Source organism: Taudactylus pleione, unplaced genomic scaffold (genome assembly GCF_031769625.1).
Source record: "Taudactylus pleione unplaced genomic scaffold, aTauple2 ptg000393l, whole genome shotgun sequence".
In the NCBI taxonomy this organism is placed as follows: domain Eukaryota; kingdom Metazoa; phylum Chordata; class Amphibia; order Anura; family Myobatrachidae; genus Taudactylus; species Taudactylus pleione.
The window spans coordinates 7,094,496-7,115,662 of NW_028284794.1; the positions used below are offsets into that span (position 1 = coordinate 7,094,496).

General features: G+C 44.7%; 1 protein-coding gene across 1 annotated transcript in view; it reads right to left on the reverse strand.

The window, feature by feature from the left end:
- Positions 1 to 7,980: 7,980 nt before the first annotated feature.
- LOC148507437 (NXPE family member 3-like) overlaps positions 7,981 to 21,167 on the reverse strand; it is a 93,048-nt gene continuing 79,861 nt past the window's right edge. Inside the window, exon 6 of the mRNA XM_088446099.1 lies at positions 7,981 to 8,513. Coding sequence (XP_088302225.1) covers positions 7,981 to 8,513 — 533 coding nt within the window. The remainder of the gene's footprint in view (positions 8,514 to 21,167) is intronic.

Below are 21,167 nucleotides of genomic sequence, written 5' to 3' on the forward strand. Positions count from 1 at the left end.
TAAAAATGGAGAGGATTGTTGATTAAGGAAACAAGAGTCTGGTGGGATGTGGTAGGTTTGGAAAATTACATCAAGGTTGGTAGAATACCAAGGGGACTAAGGATAATTAAGAACCCTACCTTTGGTCAATCTAATGACAATTTTTTAAAAGAATGGCATAGAGTTCTGGATGAATGCGCTCTAAATCTGATGCGATTGATTGTTTATGAAAAGAAAAAGGTACTGAAGGATGTGGAAAATGAAATTATTAGTATGGAGGAAAAACTGGTAGAAACTGCCAATACAGAAGTAATTAAAGAAGTATCTGACTATAATGAAACTAAAATTAATAAGGTTGAAAAAGAAATCATTGAGAATAAAAGTAATACATTTAAAAGAGATAAGGATGATTATGAAAAGGGACAAGTGTGTAAATGGCACAAAATTTGCAAACAGTTTAAAAGAAATGTTACACATAATGAGGGTTTCAAACGACAACAGCCAAATAGATCTAGAAAGAATTTCCAAAGGGAAGATCCTCCCCCCATTAACAGTTGGAACCAAGTTAAGAGAAAGATCGATTCAACTTACAGATGGAATATAGGGCCTGATTCAGACCCGCTCGCGAGCGCATAGCGGATGATATTTGGCCACTGCACATGCGCATGTCGGAGTCAGTTCCAACGTGCGCATGTGCGAGACCAGGGTAGTGACGGGCACTCCGTCACTCTGGGTCTCGCACCAAAATGGGGCGGCTGTCGATTTTGATCGACAGCTCGCACCATTTTGAAGATATGGCATGGGGGTGGCTTTACAAATGGAGGCATTCCCACGCAAACACCTGCCATTTAAAACCATACTTTATGTTTTTAAATATATTTCTGGACCTGTCAATGCCAAATTATAGTTTTAAGGTTTTAAAGTAAACCATCACATTTTGTAAGAGGAAGTGATATCATATGGCTTGGCCACATCTGGCCTCCATCTTTACTTGCTATGTAGCTATCCCCATGATGAAGTCTTACTGATAAAGATGAAACGCGTTGGGTTGTTGTACCTAGACTTCCACAATGGACAGATAAGTTTGTAAATTTTTTTAATCTTGTACGTGTGTTTTTTTACCATCTATGTGTCACTGAGGAATACAACTCTGTATTTTACCATACAGCATCTGAAGTTAGAAAGCTTTCTTTGGGACTAATATGTTCCTAAATGACTCGCTGTTCAGTGTTACTCTATTATATGTATGCAGTAAAACTGGTACACACTGTGTTGTATTACTTTTCTATTACATATATCTTAATTTTATTTGTGGACATGTGAACGAAGATATCAATACCATATAAGTTGTGGCTTCTATCATCATTTCAATTCACCTCACACTGGGTGTACTATAATAATTTTATACACATTAGGCACCACATTATCTCCACTTTTGTATGTATATTTTGTTATGTGACTACCAACACAAACTGTATTGATTAAAGGAGCTGCCACTCCACACCTAATAGGGAGAGTCACAAAAATGCACAGTTTGTATAATATTGCACTTGTGTTAAACTTTTTCCTGTGTGCCTATAGTGCAGCACTGGAGTATAGTATTGGATATGCAGATAACGTGTTGTAGGTATGGAAATGACTGAGCCAGCATGTCTGTAAAACATTTAAAGACTCACATGTTAATTAGTCACATGTCTAACTAAAAGGGAGGGGATACTTGACTGCTTCAGTAGCTACTACCAATGGGTCATCTTGTGTGTCCTGTGGACTCTTATCCACTGATTGATAAATGCAGATATTTGGAAAATCACAGATTGCTGTTTAATGTGGTTGGAAATAAATTTTAGATATAGTAATGAATTGTTCACAGTAGCTATTTCATGCTAAATACTGTATTATTATGTAATGGTCACTGTGTTGAAATGTTCACTGTTTGCATGAGGGATGCAGGGCTGGTTTAAAGTCCATGGGAGCCCCTGGGCTACAAACGTGTGGGGCCCCTTGTAGCCGGAGGCCGACCACACATGATTAAAATGGCTGCCAGGCATTGAGGGGATTAACCCTCATGCCATTGCACCATTTTTAAAAGGACAGTTTAAAAGCATTTGTATTGCTGTAATGCACTGCAGCTGATCTGCAATGCATTAGTGCATGAAGCAACATATATTTGATAGGCTATGCACTATATGGTTTAAATGTATGTTTTGTAGAGAAAATGCACTTTTTGTATATGACATGACCAGCCTCTGTGGCTGCAGGAAACTAGATGCTAATTGCCATTCCCTTAGTAGGAGGTCTGATGAATAGGCTTGACTGGAAGTTCTCTGTGTAAAGGTGTGACTAGTGTCATATAGCCAAACACTTCAGTTACAGAACTTCCTTTGAAAAGACAATTTGTTTTTAAGAACCTTTTGGAAGTCACTGAATGTGTTAAGGTTGGGAATGCCAAACTGATTGATACTTCCATTGGGAAGGAAGAATGTAATTTACTATTTCCTGTGAAATGTGATATCAACATGTTATACAGTTATACTGTATGATAAATCAGTTTTGTTTAGGTTTGGGTGACTCCTTTGAAATGTAATATGTGTTAAATTATATTTTCTGAGGAATCATGATTGGTTGAGTGGAACCCAGGGCGGATTTGCCCCCTGTGATGTTGTGTGTAACAATGACATAAAAAGAGGGCCTGTAAGCCCTGTATGTGTACAACCCTGTAACTTCTTTGAGGAGAAGAACTGATGACTTGATAAGAATTCTGTATGCTGAATGTTCCCCTTCATTCGGAAGGTTGAGTCTTTTTTAAGACTTTGAACAAATAAACACCTTTTGCCTTTAAATTCTACTACATCAGTACCCTGCGACCAACAGAATTGAGCAAAATGCTATTCCGTTCACCTGCTGTTCAGGGTAAGAGCTCAGCATCTCCAAGTACAAGCCCTCTGCCAAGCTACCGTGCAGACCTGGTCCATTGCGAGGGATCAGGTAGCAACAGCCGACACCAAATAGGACGTGTGTCCACAGTTAATCAAACGCATACGCAGCAGAAGCGGTTCCAGGTGCCGAGGTAGGAACCTGAGGGTAACGTAAAAAGAGGTTCCAAATGCTGATGGTAGAGATTGGAGGTGGCAGCATTATTACATGCCCATGGCGCAGTGGATGGAGTCAGTGACAGGCGGTCACTGACGGTGAGTGGGAGTCCAAAAGTGCTAACCCGTGACCAGGGCCGGCCTAGGCGAAAGGCATCCTGTCACACCCATATATATATATATATATATATATATATATATATATATATATAGGGGCCCCACACATATATACAGTATGTGTGTGTGTGTGTGTGTTTGTATGTGTGTGGGCTACAGGCTTAAATGCATTGATCAATCCATGAACCAAAACCCCATTATTTATTATTGTGAGTGATTTAACAATGATGAGTACTGAGTTTACTATTTTTATTTATTTAAACAATGTGGTCACAAGCCACTTGCACCCCTGGCCTGGGAATGGTGAGTGAAGGTTTGCACTCCAAATCTGGGAGTGGTGAGTGCACTGGATTTCTGACTTTGTATATATATATATATATATATATATATATAAATATATATATATATATATATTCCACTGACAAGAAACCTTAAGGCTGCTTAGACATGATTTGAAAATTCACAAAAACTAAAGATTTTCTGCCACTCAAACTTCATAAAGCAATGAAATTACGAACATTAAGGCTGACGGCTAAATGAACGTGTTCCTTGTGCAATACAGATATGGTATGCCATCACACCCTGTGGTTAACGACAGATTCAGCACTTTCACAGAATGAGATTGCTGTCACTCACAAAATGGTGGAGCTGCTAATTCACAGAATTGTGTGCTCATTGGAATACACACATACAGTCTATGCATCTGAGGTTTGAGCAGTTATGTGGCTCCCACATCCCACTCTGTGCCCACAATCTTCCCATTTGATCACCAAAACAATCTCACTGGCTTCCAACATCCTTCTCACTGCATACATTTATCTCATTTAAAATATACATTCAGCTTCCTTATTTTAAAAAATATCATACTCTATGCATGTACACTTTCTTCCCCTATATGCCTCCATACTGCTATATATTCCTCAATCCCTACTGCTGTGTGGTCTCCCAACTGTGATAGTCTGTGTTCCCTCATCCACACCAATGTTTTTCACATGCAAGACGGCTGTAGGCATGTGGGGTAGTGGCAGCAGTGGTGGTGAGGAGCAGTAGCAGCGGTGCAGTGTAAATGATGCATCAGTAGGTGACAGAGGGCTCACTGGTAGTGTGTATGCACCTGAGAAAATCAAATCAATAAGTAACAGATGCACAAATGCAGCAGTGAGATCCATCTACGCATCTGTTAAAATTTGAAGTGTAAAAGAGAAAAAATAAAATGCATAGCCCCATCCCCAGGAAGACAACCAGCACCGGGCTTTGGAGCCCCAGTACTGGTTGTGCAAAATACAGGGGACAAACAATGTATGGGTCCCCCGTATGAAGCACAACCAGCACCAGGCTTTTCAGAACCAGTCCTGGTTGGCAAAATATGGGGGACAAATGACGTAGGGGTCCCCCGTATTTAGCACCACCAGTACAGGGCTCTGAGCCGGTCCTGGTTCTGGGAATACAGGGGTAAAAAATGCATAAGGTCCCCCTGTATTTTCCTGGAACCAGCACCAGACTCCTTCTAGCGGGTGGGTGATGTTACAGCCAGGGGAGCCATTTCACCGGGTCCACCGGCTGCAGCATCACTCCTGAACGCTAGTCAGCCCAGGATGAGGATCCCTGGGGAGCTGGGGGCCTCCCAATAAAGGGGTCCCCCTCTCCAGGGCACCCCAGGCCCAGGCTGATAGCCCAGGGCTATCCCCAGCACCCCTGGGCGGTGGGTGCTGGGTTGATTATGTAAAGTGTGGTGCATATGAAAATATAAATATTGTCTTTTGCTGTGGAACTACAGTTCCCAGCAAGCCTCTCCTGCATGGTGGTAATTGGAGAACCACAAGTATCAGCATGCAGGGCATTACGGGCTTGCTGGTACTTTTAGTTCCACTGCAAAATCTACCCGCCTGTACCAAATTTCAACTTGGTACCTCCTATAGCTTTTGAGGTTTAGCCCCTTAAACACCCTGCCCCCCCCCCCATTGGAATTTTCTATGGAGAAATCTGTTTTTTTAGGTGCAGCCTTAATATAAGGGCACGACTGTGCCCTTATAATATATACTTACACACACACATTACAAACAGTTGTTAACATTTTTGTTCAGTGGCTGTGCACTTACATAGGGGAGACATTACATTGGGACTCCAGGACAACACTTCCTCAATCAGCAGCATTAGCAGATTCTCCCCGATCAGCATAGTGATGACCGCTCGGGCAGTCTTCATGGAGAAAGGAGATGAGGGCTGCTGAGCTTAGCTTCTGTTTGGCATGATGGTGTGGCCGGCGGCACTTGTCTGTTGTCACACAGCGTGACGTCACATGTAGCTTAAGTGGTGCCGAGCAACTGTGTGTATCACAACAGGTAGTCTTAAGAAGCCACCAACTGCGCTGGCACTATTAATAGGCATAGTGTTACAGAAATCGCCAGTGGGCTGGCAGGCAGAGGGTGATGGTTTCAGTGGTCAGGGCTTGAGTGGCAGCTGGCAACCAGGCTGTAACAGGAAAATATTTTTTTCCTGTTTTTTTTTTGTTAGGTGGGCTCTCCGGCACCCTCCAGAGCCGGCACCCTTAGGCAGCTGCATAATGGTAGCACCTGCCCTGCCTGTGGCCACTGAGGTGCAGATCTCTCCTTCATCATTGACTTCATACTTACAAGCCGGATAAACCAGTTCCCATCTTCCCCCCTCCATATCCTACAGTTTTTCCTCTGGGGCCACAATTCCCCTAACTGCTTTGAGGCTTATAGTGCTGTACTCCATCTGGGTTGGGACTTGAGAGGAGCTCAGTCTTGTACGAGAAGGGGCTATGTGCCCCTATCATTATCGGCGCTACCATTTACAAGATAGCAGCGCTGAGTGGCAGGGCATGTATGAACGGTCAGATCGCCTGACTGTTCTGCACGCTGTAGCTATCGACAGCTACAGCCTGGAGATGACCTATCCCCACAGCAGGGACAGCACTGTCCCTGCTGCGGTGGCTGCCAGCCCTAGGACTGCATGTGGGGATCTCACGATACTTGCAAGATCCCATGCATGCTCAGTGGAGCTGGCCAGGACTGAGACACAGTGCATCAGCACTAGGCTGATGTGCTGTGTACTCAGGCAGGGATCGCTGGAGGGGGGGAGTGAACATTCCCCTGCTTTGGCCGAAGAGATGTTCATACATCTCATCATTAGTGCTTCCTGCTTCATCTTGGTAAAGAGGCAAAGCAGGAAGCGATATAGCGGCACGTTAAGTGCTGGTATAATACATGTCCCCCACTAGCTCCTCCGTGGAACACAGTCATTAGTTGCCGGCCCTGGAGGGGTGGTCTGTAGTCATTGCTAAGCAGGAGAGAAATGAACTGCACATGAGCATACAGCCTCTGTCGATTTGCCCAATAAAATGTAGTTTTGATTGGTTAGCTCAGTGGATTCAAACCACCTCTCTCAGATTGGTCACCCTACTAGGACTGGAGCAGTATTTCAACTATTATTATTACAAGATACAGCATGATGCCCGTGGCCTACAATTAAGATAAAACTGTAATCCATTCCTTGGCTGTCCTGTATGGAGCCCTGTCCCCCGTGCCTGCTACCTTTCAGTACCGGATCCAACTTTATGTAAGTGATCAGGAGGAACAAACCAGAGAGAGAACCAATTAGGTGCTTCAGCAGATAATACAGCACACACTGGGTAGTACCAGTGACAATGAAGGGGCTTGTCAATGGCAGCAACTACTCTCCAAAAGCTGGTGGGCAATTGACACTTACTACAAGCAGTGGATGTACTGTAACTAATATGGTCATAACTTTGTGGTACCTTCAAATTAGAGATCATACAGTAATTGTCCTCTTATGTTTGTAGAATGGTGATGTTTCAGCAAGTCATTAAGGACCTCATTAAGAGTTGGTCGTAAGCGGCCTCTCGGTCGTACCCAGGGATGTTCGCTAAACTGCGCATGTGTAAGATTCGCAATGCCAGTGCGCAAACTAGCTGTTGCGATCTGAAATTTCTCTCTCCTTGAACACAGCCAGGTCGTTAGTTTGAGTGACAGAATGAGCTGTTTGTGGGTGGTAACAGGGGAAAGTGCTTATGAATGGAGGCGTGGTGTTCCGAACGCAGGCGTGCCTGACTATGCTAATGGAGTTTTATGGGAGTGCATAATTAACAAAGTAGTGTCATGGCACACGGGACATGGGTGGTTTTTACACTGACCTGATCGTAGTGCTTAGGAGAGGGTATGGTCAGCCTTAAGCTCTGCGATCAGCTCCGATGGGTCTCGATTAATCCTTATAACCCCGGAGATTACATGTATGGCGATCGAGAAGGGGGCGTGTTTTTAGTATTATGGCCGCTTCTTACCCTTGCTCGTTCAGCTAACGATCCCATCTTAGGGCCACAACTTGCGATCACTTCATTTGCATATCTGGCCCCTTTCCCCTACGACCGAGCGGTCGCTTACGACCGACTCTGAATGAGGTCCTAAGTCTCATCTACCAATCTTTATTAAAAAAAACACTTCCATCATGTACAGTATGCTGTCTTGATGTACATTATAAAAAGCATGATTCACATGTTGCCTCATTAGATTTGTCTTAGATTTTTTTTATATGTATTTTACTTTAAAGTAATAAAACTAAATATAGTACAAAAACACAATAACTAAATAGTTTAACAAAAGCAAAAGTTGTAAAAGTGCAAATGTTGCTAGGTTGCCAGTCTTTATATTAGTTATGTTCCCATTTATGTTTTACTATATCCAGATGTCCTTAACAAAACAGAGGATGCAGAATTTTGTAGGCTTTGTACAGTAACTGAGAAGTGTCCTGTCCCTCATTGTGGACATATGTAGGACAGCATAAGATCTATCTCATTGCTGATGACTGGTGGCCTTGGGTGAGTCAAGTCAGGAAGATAGTGGCAGGAGGTCATGTCCCAGGCATCCAGGATAGTTACAGCCATTCCCTTGAAGGTTGCCCTCATTAATGTATCCAACTGAAGAGACAACCAGTCACTGTCATGAACTGTCTTACGACCCGTGTTGGCTGATTTAATTATCACAGTCGTCTGAGGGCTACGGAAAAGCAACGACTTAATTGCCTGACGGACCTGTTCCAACCTTTCTAAATAGACTCTTACAGGAAAGGTGGTGAAGTGAGCCCATAGGTTAACCAAAACAACAGTATCAGGGCCCCCACCAATTCCAGCCAAGTCAGCTGACTCATAATGTATGTTAGAAATCATAGTCTTGCCAGTCCTTATTGGAAGTCCATGAAACCTCCATCGCATGACCAGACCAGCATTTGCATCCACAGCTAGCAGAGGTCCTGATGTGTGAAAAACATGCAAGTCTATCATCTTCAGACCTAAGAAGAAAAATATAATATATGTTTATTGCAACATGAGCATTATAAAGTGAGTCTGTAAAATTGTATCACTTTACACTACTGCTTTCCAATCTGTATTCTGTCACTTCTCCAATTTGTTTTCTGGGGATCTCTTACTATAAAAAAAGATTAAATGCATCTTTACAAGAAATAGTAAAATGTGCAGAACCTCATTCATGACACTTTCCAAAACATCCAGTACAAAATGCTCTGCTCCTGTTTTCCTACTTTATGTATGATTACAATAACCTTTGTAGAACTAGTCAATTGATTAATAGGGGAAGCGGTGACATTACCAGTGGCTGTGGAATCCAAACCTAGGACTAAAGATAGGCATCAAAATCCTGACACCTATCTTTAGCCCCACGTTGAAATCCCGACAGCCGGTATCCCGAGTGAATGTAAGCAGGCAATGGGTAACGGTAGCCATGGGGGGGAGGGTTAGGTTTAGCCACACTCAGGGATATTCAGGGTTAGATACCCCCCCAGGAAGGTTAGGGTTAGGCTATGGGGTGTTAGGGTTAGGCACCCCCGGGAGGAGGTTAGGGCTAGGCACCACCGCAGGAGGGTTAGGTTTAGGGTGTGGCGAGGGGGGTTTGGCTTAGGCACCCACAGGGGGTCTTAGGGTTAGGCACCACCCAGGGAGTTTTAGGATTAGGCACCACCAAGGGAGGAATAGGGTTAGGGGGGGACAGGGGAGGGTTACCTTCAGGCTTGAACCTTCGGGCATCCAGCATCAGTATGAGAACCGATGGCCATCAGTATTTCATACTGATTCCGATTAATAGGGTGTTTCAACATGGGTGACTGCATTCAGGGGAGGCTCAAGGAGCTAGCTGGCAGGGCTATTGCCTAGGGTGCTGCAGCCATTGTCACCCCCACAAGCGCCACCACCATCTCTTTGGCTCTACCATCCTCTGATATGTGCCTTCTGTGCATGTGCTAATCACTGGCGTGTCTTTCCCCTAAGTTGAAGGGGCCATGGAGGGTGTTTAAATGACTGGGGGCAGGACACTGGAGATTTGAATGATGGATTAGGAGGTGTAGTAACAGGGGACAGGAGGATGTAATAACAGGGGGCAGGAGGATGAAGTGATGGGGGAAGGAAGATGAAATGACAAGGGGAAGGAGGATGGATTGACATGAGGGCTGGATTGATGGGGAAGGAGCTTGGAGTGATAGGGCTGGAGGATGGAGTGACAGGGGACAGGAGGCTGGAGAGACAAGAGGCTGGAGTAACATGGGGTAGGAGGCTGGAGTTACAGGAGTCAGGAGGCTGGAGTGACAGGGGCAGGAGGCTGGAGAGACATGGGGCAGGAGGCTGGAGAGACATGGGGCAGGAGGCTGGAGTGACAGGGGGCAGGAAGCTGGAGAGACACAAGAAGTAAGAGGCATGAGGGGACACAGGGCAAAAGGGGACAAAGGGGGCATGCATCTAGTTGACAGGGGGCATGAGGCTAGAAAGACAGGGAGAGGAGTCTGGAATGAAAAGGGGCAGGAGGCTGGAATGACATGAGGCTGGAGTCACAGAGGGCAGAAGGCTAGAGTGACAGAGGGCAGGAATGACAGGGGGCAGGAGGCTAGATAAACAGGAGGATGGAGTGACAATGAACAGGAGGATGGGGTGACATGTGGCAGGAAGCCAGAAAGACTGGAGGTTAGTGATGGGAAAGGATACTGGAGAGGCAGGAGGCTGGAGTGACAGGAGGAAAGAGGCTGTAGTGATAGGGGGCAGGAGACTGGAGAGACATAAGGGACAGGAGGTGACATGAGGAGTCATGAGTCTGGTTGAAACTCTTATACAGTATGTTATTGACATTGCTTACAGTACTACTACAAACAGGCATATTATGTACCATGTTATCTCCTACACACAGCAACAACAGTGCCAATGCCTGGGGTACAAACCCAGTGTCACTCCTTGGGGTTCCACAATTATAGTACAAAATAAAGTAATACAGAGCTCTCACCAGGGACCTTTATAAACAGACTTTATTCTTTAAAAGTGGTATAACATCATAGTGCAATCAGCACTTCTGTCAGATAGATGATAATTAATGCTATATTGAGACTGTAACCTTGGAAACCAATGTGGGAATTATACCTCCCACTATATCAACAGACTATTAAAACAACAACTATTCAAGGCACTGTAAATTATTACACATTTAATTGGCAAATACCAGTAATTTTAATTCACATAAGATCACATAAAAAATGCAATAATCATATATCCACATAAAAAAACAAAACAGTGGGCCTGATTCAGAGCCGCTTGTAAGCGGCCGCTCGTTCGCTCCGAGCGATGTTCGCACATCTGCGCATGGGTTTTAGTACGCATGCATGAACCAGTCAGTGCGGTCGAAAATCATGTGCTCGCAAAATAGCGAATGCCTGGTAATTTGAGTGACAGAATGAGGCGTTTGTGGGTGGTAACAGGGGAAGGTGCTTGAAAGTGGGAAGTGGAGATCCGAACGCAGGCGTACCAAATGGTCAAAACGGGCATTTTAAGGGTGTGCATAATTAACAAAGCAGCGTCATCGACCACGTCACTTGGTTGTCTTTTAGCCTGAACTGCTCGCATGATTGCGGTAGGAAAATCCAACCACAAGCACTGCGAGCAGTTCATACGCCTTTCCATGTACTCGATTAATCAAATAAATAGCGGAGATGACATAGGATGCGAGCGGCCAGGGGGCGTTTTTTCCAAAATAGTGAGTGCATGTTTCGTTTGCTCGTTCAGACATAGAGGCGTCAACAGACCGCAAAGAGCGAGCACTCAATTTAAATAGCCAGCCCCTTTTTCTGAATGAGCGAGCGCAAATAGCGTCCGGCTCTGAATCAGGCCCAGTATTCCTAGCAAGAGATTGATGTATATTATATTAAATGCACAGAGAAAGCTCCTTTTTCCAAAGTCCTTTGTTAAATCCTCACAACACAGCTTAAACTGCTCTATAAAGATTTCGGCAAGGATTTTCAATTAGGTTGTTAGTATCCAGTCTCTGAAACTATGTAGCACTTTCGTTTCCAATAATAACCTGTTTTTATAACATGATTTGTTTTGTCAGGGAAAATGGAAATCAGTCCTTTCAATAATGTGCGCTGTGTATCCAGATAAAAGACACAAATATCAGCTGTCTTGTAACAGTCTCTGTTTATGAACAATATATCTTCCTTTGTGCAACCATGAATAATTCTTTGCAGGATGAAAACTGAAATGATTTGTTGAATCAAGAAACTGAGATTTTGTTTTCCCAATAAAATACACTATGTAAAAAATATTATATGACACAGATATTGGCTATTTGATGTATAAAACACTAAGGGGGTATTCAATTAGGCTGTGAAAAGCTGTTATTGGCAATAATATAGCCTGGTACTTGGAGAACCACAAGTACCAGCTTGCAGGGTATTAAGGACCCTCTGGTACCTGTAGTTCACCTGTAAAGAAATGTGTAAAAAACACACACAACACACACACCGTGAAAGTACAGTTTTATTTCATACTTACACATACTCACCTACATTTACCAGGAGTGGTCCCCTTGTCCAAAGTATGCATCCAAGGTCTTCAGAAAACAAAAAAATTAAAATACCGACCCATGCAACTGATAACAACCAGGATGGTTGTCATCTCCCGAATGAAATGCTCAAATGCGGCTCTAGCCTTTATAGAGCTGTATTTTAATTATAGGGGTACCCCTACACAATTTTTCCCCTTATAATTAAAACTAGGACTGGCCCTGCAGCCTGGTGTTGGTACCTAATTTACCGTGGAACCTTACACGTTTTGTTCTCTGTAATTTTAGGCACCAGGACAGGCTGGCAAGTCCTGGGCTGGTTATCCTTTTGGTGGGAAACCTCTTGTCATTTATTTAAATGAACCCTTAGAACACACTTGCCATTCAGAAACATACACAAATCACACTGATTTGTGTATGTTCGATTCGAGGTGGTGTATTAAAAACTTCTATTGAGTCTCCAATTTGAGTGTAAAATGGGCGACTTTAGCAAAATGAATAATGGTAAATTCTCGATTTTTATTAAAAAAGTGAAAAGTACTTCAGATTGAGCCGATGGTGAAATAATTTCTATTGTTCAAAACGGCTGAATTTGCAACATTAAACTACCCGATTTCAACCTGATTTAAATGATAGTAAATTCCCGATTTGCAAAAAAGTGTAAAAAAGTTGTTGTGTAGTACACAGATACACTTTACACTTTACATCTCAATTGGCTCTAGTCCATATATATAGATGTGCTGTTTAAGCCATCTTTCATACCTTCATTAATGGCTACTAATATAAGAATGTGGTCGAGTACACGCTGTTCAGTTATCATAATCAGCAAGTGTGTAATCTGTGTGAGTTTGCTTGTTCCCACATTCACCACTATATGCTGCACACTTTACTATATTGCTATCGGTTGTTCCCAGTCAGTTAACATTTTATTAGGTAGCAATTACGGGTATGACATTTTTACATTTAACATTGTATAATCAGGTATATTTCTTTCAGTTGACCTAAGGCACACAGCGTGACAATTTATTATTGATAAGATAGCTGTATCCCTGTGTGTAGTATACAGGAAAATAGATAAGAGATAACTCCCCAAGACAAGCTAATAGGCTATCTGTATAATACCAAAGGGAACAAAGGCCCTCATTCAGAGCGCACGCTCTGAATGAGGGCCGGGCTCCATTTTCATGGAGCGTCCTCCTGGACGCTCGTATAGCTGTGGGTCACCACCCACAGGCTATACGAGCGTGCTTTGTGATGGCCGCGATGGTCGAGACCATCGCGACCATCGAAATTGCGAGCCGGAGCCTGCGGTTGAGGTTTTCAACCGCAAGCTCCGGAGTGATTTTGGCTCTATCAGAGCCAAAATCACTCCCACTGACATCACTAGTGATGTCAGTGGGCCGGCTTCTGACGGGAGGCGTTCCCGTGGGAACGCCCCCGTCAGGGAGGCACGCCCCCGGCACGCCCACCAAAGGGGGCGTGCTGTCAATCAACATTGACAGCACGCCCCCTTTGATCGGACACAACGAGCGAAGGACTTTCCTTCGCTCGTCGCGTCTGGCGCATGCGCACGACGGAGCTCCCTCCGTCGTGCGCATGCTCAGTGCATAACATCGACCCACTTGCGAGCGGACAGCCGCTCGCGAGTGGGTCTGAATCAGGCCCAAAGACAGTTACAATTGCTGCAACTGTTGCTTAATAAACATCTAGTGCTCAAAGACACATTTGTATCAAACTTTAGGATACAAATCTATGCAGGACATAAATACTAAAAAATTTGTGTTCCACAGTGATTCATTTTATTACTAGTAATCTAGATATCCAGGTTTTGACAGACATTCTGCCTCACACAAATAAATGTGAAGTATTCAGGCTAATATTAAGAATAAAAAGACCAAACAAAGGCACACAGTGTATTTTATACACATTAATTTGCAAATTTTTGATTTTATTTATTATTTAATATACATTTTTTTGGCACATATATTTCGCTATTTGACTCAATCAAATTTTTGATAGGTTTCATTAAAAGTTATATTTTATTCTAGTGCGCCATATACAGATTCTTTCCATTCTCTTTTTATTGTATATTTATCTGTGGCAGCACCCGCTATGTACAAAAATGGATTAAATTATGGAACAGACACTGAGATAGTCTATTTTTGGGGTCCTCTTTAAAACAAATATTTATTAATATTTTTTCCTGTGCAATAGAAAACCATGGGCCTGATTCAGACCCACTCGCGAGCGGCTGTCCGCTCGCAAGTGGGTCGATGTTATGCACTGAGCATGCGCACGACGGAGGGAGCTCCGTCGTGCGCATGCGCCAGACGCGACGAGCGAAGGAAAGTCCTTTGCTCGTTGTGTCCGATCAAAGGGGGCGTGCTGTCAATGTTGATTGACAGCACGCCCCCTTTGGTGGGCGTGCCGGGGGCGTGCCTCCCTGACGGGGGCGTTCCCACGGGAACGCCTCCCGTCAGAAGCCGGCCCACTGACATCACTAGTGATGTCAGTGGGAGTGATTTTGGCTCTGATAGAGCCAAAATCACTCCGGAGCTTGCGGTTGAAAACCACAACCGCAGGCTCCGGCTCGCAATTTCGATGGTCGCGATGGTCTCGACCATCGCGGCCATCACAAAGCACGCTCGTATAGCCTGTGGGTGGTGACCCACAGCTATACGAGCGTCCAGGAGGACGCTCCATGAAAATGGAGCCCGGCCCTCATTCAGAGAGTGTGCGCTCTGCTCAGAGCGTACGGCTCTGAATGAGGGCCCTTGTTCTTATTTAATCTAAATTTACCCCTAATAGTCTCTAGTCACCGACAGTTTGCTTCCTGTTTATGCAGCCACTTACAAACTTTTTGCAGGAGGAGAGTTTTGGAGAGATGAACCAATATCCGCTGTTGGAGATCCCATTAAGCAGCCCCAGCACAGTATTATAAATACATAAACAAGTTTTTACCTCCCGACTACTTGATAACAGAGGGCCTGATTCAGCAGTGATCGCAAATGCAATTACCTACGCAGATTGAGCTATTGTTAGCCATTGCGCATGTGTATTAGCCACACTGCTCTGTGATCACACTGTGATTATGCACACACATAGAGGAATCCATTGCAGAGTGAGTGACAGGCTGTGAGAGTTTTGGGGTGGTGACAGGTGAGTGGTCAGAAGAACGCAGGCGTGCCTGTCTGTTTGAATGCCATTGCATGGACATGCATAAATTAGCCACAGTGATTGCATACACAGCTTGAGAGCCCACTGCGTGCGAGGAGATATAAAGTTTCTGCGGCTGATCAGACTTGGTGTAAATGCTGTGTACCTGTGCATTGTGCGCCGATGGTACCAATGTTTACACAGAAGAGCAACATTGGACAGATGTGAGAAAGCAGTAGTGGGCGTTTTTATGCTGGCTGAGCTTTGGAAAGCATTAGCCTATTTTTGCTGCTGTGTTCCGTGTGAAATCGCAGCAGTGATCGCAATCAGGCCCAGAGCCCCCAGCTTAGGGAGAACAGTCTCATGTGCAAATAAGTGACCAACTTCTCATTAGGCAGTTTAGACTTATTACTGCAGGTTAAACTGCTGAATGCTGGGACCCAGTCTCAGTTTCAAAGACTTGGCTGCTCCACACACAGCCAGCCAGATTCCCACTGTGAAGACATGAGATGTGTGTTAAAAATGTGCAATATTTTTTAGTCCTTGATGTTTAGCCCTTGTCCATATGCTTGTTTTATTCATAACCAGTAGAGCAGCATAACACCTCACAGAACAGAAGACCTTGTGGGTTAATTTCCACCTCTGCAGGGGACTTCCATTAGTCTGCCTTTGTACCTCACTGGAGTCTAGCAGACTGAACAGAGCCAACCCAGCAGGTGCTCATCAGGGGAGTAATATCTGGGGGAGGTAGGAGGAAGTTACAGGATAAGGGAATCGCACCAATCAGGAAACAGTGCAACTCCCCTGCACTGAGGGCAGCTCTGGATGTTAGTCACTGACCTTGGATAAGAAGGGAATTTCTGCCAAGGTGCTTAGTGGAATGCATTGCCAGTCCTGTGTGGATGTATACATTTGGAAACTCCTGTGGGGAGATCTTTGTTCTCCGGTGTGGACCCTGAACTCTATCACTGTTATGTGAACTGTGGTAGTTTCAACTGTGTGATATCCTGGAAACACTTAGGTGGACGTATACACTATCACTTCTGTGTGAACTGTGATAGTTTCTACTGTGTGAGACTGGGTGTCTCTAGCTATTTGGTGGACTTGTCCTGGAACTTTATCCCCTACTGAGACAGGCTCGGTCTGGACTGCTATCTGCATATTGCCTGCTTGCTGTATTTACCTCTTGCCATTGCATATTATCTCTGTGTGCTGTGAAAAATAAACCACCACTTTGGTTTCATCTGCTCGGTGTCTGGGTAATTGAGAGAACCCCATATCCTTACTTTTGGTGAAAGTGGGATCATTCAGACATCAATCAAGGAGCAGAGAAAGTGTGAAGTCACTCCCAATAGAGTAGAGAGGATCAGGCCATATGTAAGGAAAGAGAAGTTGCATTAAGGTGGTCCCAGCAACTGAGTGAGTGTCAGTCCTGTAAAAGGTAAAATGGTGTTAAGGAAAGAAAGTCAGTGCCTCAAGTCTCCAAGTACAGTGAAGCTCATGGATGTAGGTATGTCAGCATGTCGGCCGGATATGTTATTTAATATTACAAAGATGTAGTACATGTGGGAGTACTGGAATGAAGCTAGGAGGATGATCAGTGGGTGGAGAGTATCCAGCTTAACAGACAAATTGTGCTATCTGGAGGATGCTTTCCTGCACTGCAGAAGTGAAGCAGCCACATGGAATCTGCTGGGTGAACCAGAGTTTGCAGAATTCAAGGAGGAAGTGAGGGCTACAGTGGCCCAAATGATACAAAGAAGCCCTTATCCAAAGACATAAGGGCAGGTCCAGGATAAGCTGTCCACCTGGATAGATCCAGAGGAAAGATCCGAAATAGGACTACTGCAACCTGGCCGGACAACCAAGGAGTTTGCCCCACAATTATCTGTTACCAGTTGAGCAGAATCATTGTCGGTAGGCCCCTAACCCTTCTGGAAGAAATGAGCATGGAATAGTGCTTTGTTGTGGCAGAGGAAGAGGCCTCAGAGTGTGGGCTCCTGGATACCACAATACAGGCACCCCAGGAGGAGCCGCATTACACCTTCGCTTTTGCTAAGGTGGAAGATGTAGACCTATTAACCAGCTGCCAGGGGATCTATGAGGATGGTGTCTGAAAGGAGATCCCCGAGGTTGGGGGAGAGCTGTCTCACTTCCCGACCACAAGCATACCAGTCACAGATTGCATCGTGGTCCTTGCTGTTCAGCATATTGAGCTGGGAGAGCTCATCATGATGGATTGGCAATGTCAGACTCATTTATTTCATTGGGGGAGGCTGAGGAGAAAATGCCTTGTGCATATCCTGCTATCCTAACTCCACCTGAAGGTAATGAAGGATTGTTCCAATTTAGCTATTTGGAAACTGAGGAGTTGCAGGCAAAATGCTGGTATGTACCCTGTGATTTAAACAGATCATGGGTAGCAAAGACTGTTAACATAATATCAGAGCATAAACCAGAAGAGGATATGTTATCACCCTGTAATAACCCTAACAGTGGTGTGGACTATAACTATGTGCCAGGGGAATTGCCTGCCCTAAGCAAGATTCCAGCAAGTACAGACCAGGTAGATGTCAGGAGACAGTGCTTGCATCCCCTTCTCCCACCCCAGGGAGAAGGCACTGCACAACCCGGCCCCCTGCATCTCACAGAACATGAGGCATTGCAGAGATAATTTTGGAGTGTTCAGCGGTTAAAATCCTGAGTGGTACCCCACCAGTTATCCAGCCAACCTGGCTAGTAGAGAGGGTTACCATAGAAGAGGACAGCAGAGAAGGAGTTCCAGTTGAGACACTGGATTTTGAGGGGGGAAGGCCAGGACAGGAACCAGCCTGTCCTGGTAACTCCCCTGCAGCCACCAACTGCATTGTTCCAGAAAGAAGGTTCATCCTGGGCCCTGGGCATTGAGGAGCCCACATGTTGCACTGAAAGTTGTCAGCCCCCCAGTTTGGTGTTTGGGGGAAGAGGGAATGGACACTGCCATGGAAGGGCCATGTACAGAGCCCCAACATTTTCCTGCCTATGGGCAGCTATTACTTGTACAAAGGGGGGAGGTGGAAAGTGCCCACTGCCCTTGTGGTCCAGAAGTGAGGGTATTAGGGTGCCTTATTGGTACACATTGGGGAATGGTTGGGATAATGTGAAGGGGGAACACCTAACGTCTGACTTGAGGGAATTGCTAAATCCTCTAGCGGTAAAAGGGGACATGTTATATTGCAATTTTGTACTTGCGGATTGTCTAACTAGACTGCTCCTCACAGCCTGGGTCTTACATGACATTACTCTGTGGGACTCTGGAGGTACACTCACTCACAAGATTCTCTACCCTACACCCCACCTCGCCCAGTCAGTAATGGTTCCAGATGCCCCCCTGGGAACAAGGCCTAAAAAGTGAGGGAGGAATGTGGGGACATGAGATGTGTGTTAAAAATGTAATGTGCAATACTTTATAGTCCTTGATGTTTAGCCCTTGTCCATGTGCCTGTTTTATTCATAACCAGTAGAGCAATGTAACACCTCACAGAACAAAAGACCTCGTGGGTTAATTTCCCCCTCCGCAGGGGACACTCAGGGCTTACACATCCTTCCATTTGCCTGCCTTTGTTGGTCACTGGAGTCTGGCAGACTGAACAGAGCCAACCCACAGGTGTTTGTCAGGGAAGTAATATCTGGGAGAGGTAGGAGGAAGTTACAGAATAAGGGACTCGCACCAATCAGGAAATGGTGGAACTCCCCTGGGTGGTCACAAGGACCATGGGAGATTGGAAGTTTTCAAAAGAAGTCCCTGAGGGCAGCTCCGGATGTTAGTTTGGCGAGATCTCCATTCTCCATTGTGGACTTGAACTCTTTCACTGCTGTATGAACTGTGGTAGTTTCTACTGTGTGAGACCGGGTGTCTCTAGCTATTTGGTGGGACTTGTCCTGGAACTTTATCCCCTACTGAGACTGGCTCGGTCTGGACTGCTACCTGCATATTGCCTGTTCACTGTATTTACCTCTTGCCATTGCATATTACCTATCTCTGTTTGCTGTGAAAAATAAACCAACACTTTGGTTTCAACTGCTCGGTGTATGGGTGATTAAGAGAACCCTGTATCCTCACACCCACTTAAGTAATTTAACTGCAACTCCAGAAGCATGGTTCTCAGCTGCACCGATCTCTAGGTTGTGTGGCTGGATGCAAAAGCACATCAAAGTGTCTCCACCTTGTCCGATCAGTGGCTGCCTCAGAAGTAATTTCATGTATGCTCAGTATTTTATAGGACTATACTTTTAAATTCCCCAGTGCTCCATTTTGAAACTACAGTATGGGCCTATAAGCTCCTATGGCGCATGCATTACGCTGTGTGTATGCACAGAGTATCAGTTGTGATCAAGGTGCATGGTGTGTGAAACATATTAGATGCAGCAGCAGCATAGCAAGGCACTGGAGTACCCTGTGCCATCTGAGCCCAGCCCCCTAAGTGCATGACATCATTACATTGTGCAAAGGGGGTGGGGCCACCAAGACTGGGAAAATGCAGCACTGCACAGACTACAGGGTGCCTGCTTGGACACTCTGGGTGATGCTGTGCCAATGATACTGGCTGCAGAATGCCATTGCAGGCACCTTGCTAGCCAGAAGCAAGAGCCGTGGAGCAGTGATGGTGCTATCCACAGAGTTTTGCACACTGTGCGGTGGCAATGGTTGCACACCCCTAGTTATAGCCCTGATCGGGAGTTCCTGCGTGGTGACTGGGAGGTGGCTGTTCAGACACCTAGAGATGTACTGTCCTATGGGTGTAGGATGGTAGGGGGTGGGGCTGCACTGAACCCTAGGGTGTGTGCTAATATAGTTGCTGCTGAGTGAGGACAAGACCAACCTCACTTATTCGTATAAACAGAAAAAAGGTGGGGAACACTAAGCGCTAAGCGCATCCTGTAGTCTATAAATAATCTGTACATACAATAGTGGTCTTAATTAAACAGGGTGGGTTTATTTAGTGATAGATAAAGCAAGGTAAACATATATTTTCAACAGAACTTAGTCATTTAAAGTTTAATACCGGTATACAACATAAAGTGATGTTGTTGCAGAGTGATACACCTGAGAGTTTTACTCACTCTTTTGCAGGATAAGTTAGTCGTGGACAGTTAATAAATGTCCTGATATCCTCTTTGGGTAGAAAGATGAAATCAGTGTGTTAAGTCCAGGTGTTTAAAAAGGCTTGCGGTGATTGCCGCTGTGGGAACTGAAGTCCTTGCCTTAGTGAGTGGAAGGCTATGTCCGGTATTTAAAGGTTACCTTTTGTCTTTGGGTGTAATTCTTCCATGAGTATCCTTCTTGCACTGGAGTCCCAAGGGGCAGGGGATCTGCTGACAGACTTCCCGTCTCATCTGCTGTCAGCTCTGTGCGACACGTTATGGGATCAATGGCTCTGCAATCTACGCGTTTCGCCTGTAAGGATTGCAGATTCAGGATCTCCCAGTGAAGTCTCTTTTACCTTGGTCCAGTGATGATACTATTTACACCCTTTTGAGGCTAGCATGCACTTCAGTTTCTGCCCTTCATCGCGATGTGTGTGTGTATACAATAAACAAACTAACAAACATTCACACAGTGTTGTTAACCCTAATTTATTTTATTGATATGGTTTGTATATGTTTAGTAGTCTTTATGTGATTGCTATTGGACTATATATGGAGAATTATTGGAGTACTCTATTGTAATTAAATCTATGAGAATATTTACAAATGTGCATGTTGGAACATTTTTCAGTGTGCATGCTGACGCCTCTAGTATAAGGGCAGTGGAAGATTTTATGGTAAGGAATGGTCTGAACTATATATGAGAAAGGTATTGAATGTAGCATTGGTGTCGGTGGTAGATGAGAATAGACCTATGCATGGATTATACATTCTCTTTAAGGTGCCATTTGGTTACTTAAAAACATGTACCTTGTATTTTTTTTATAAG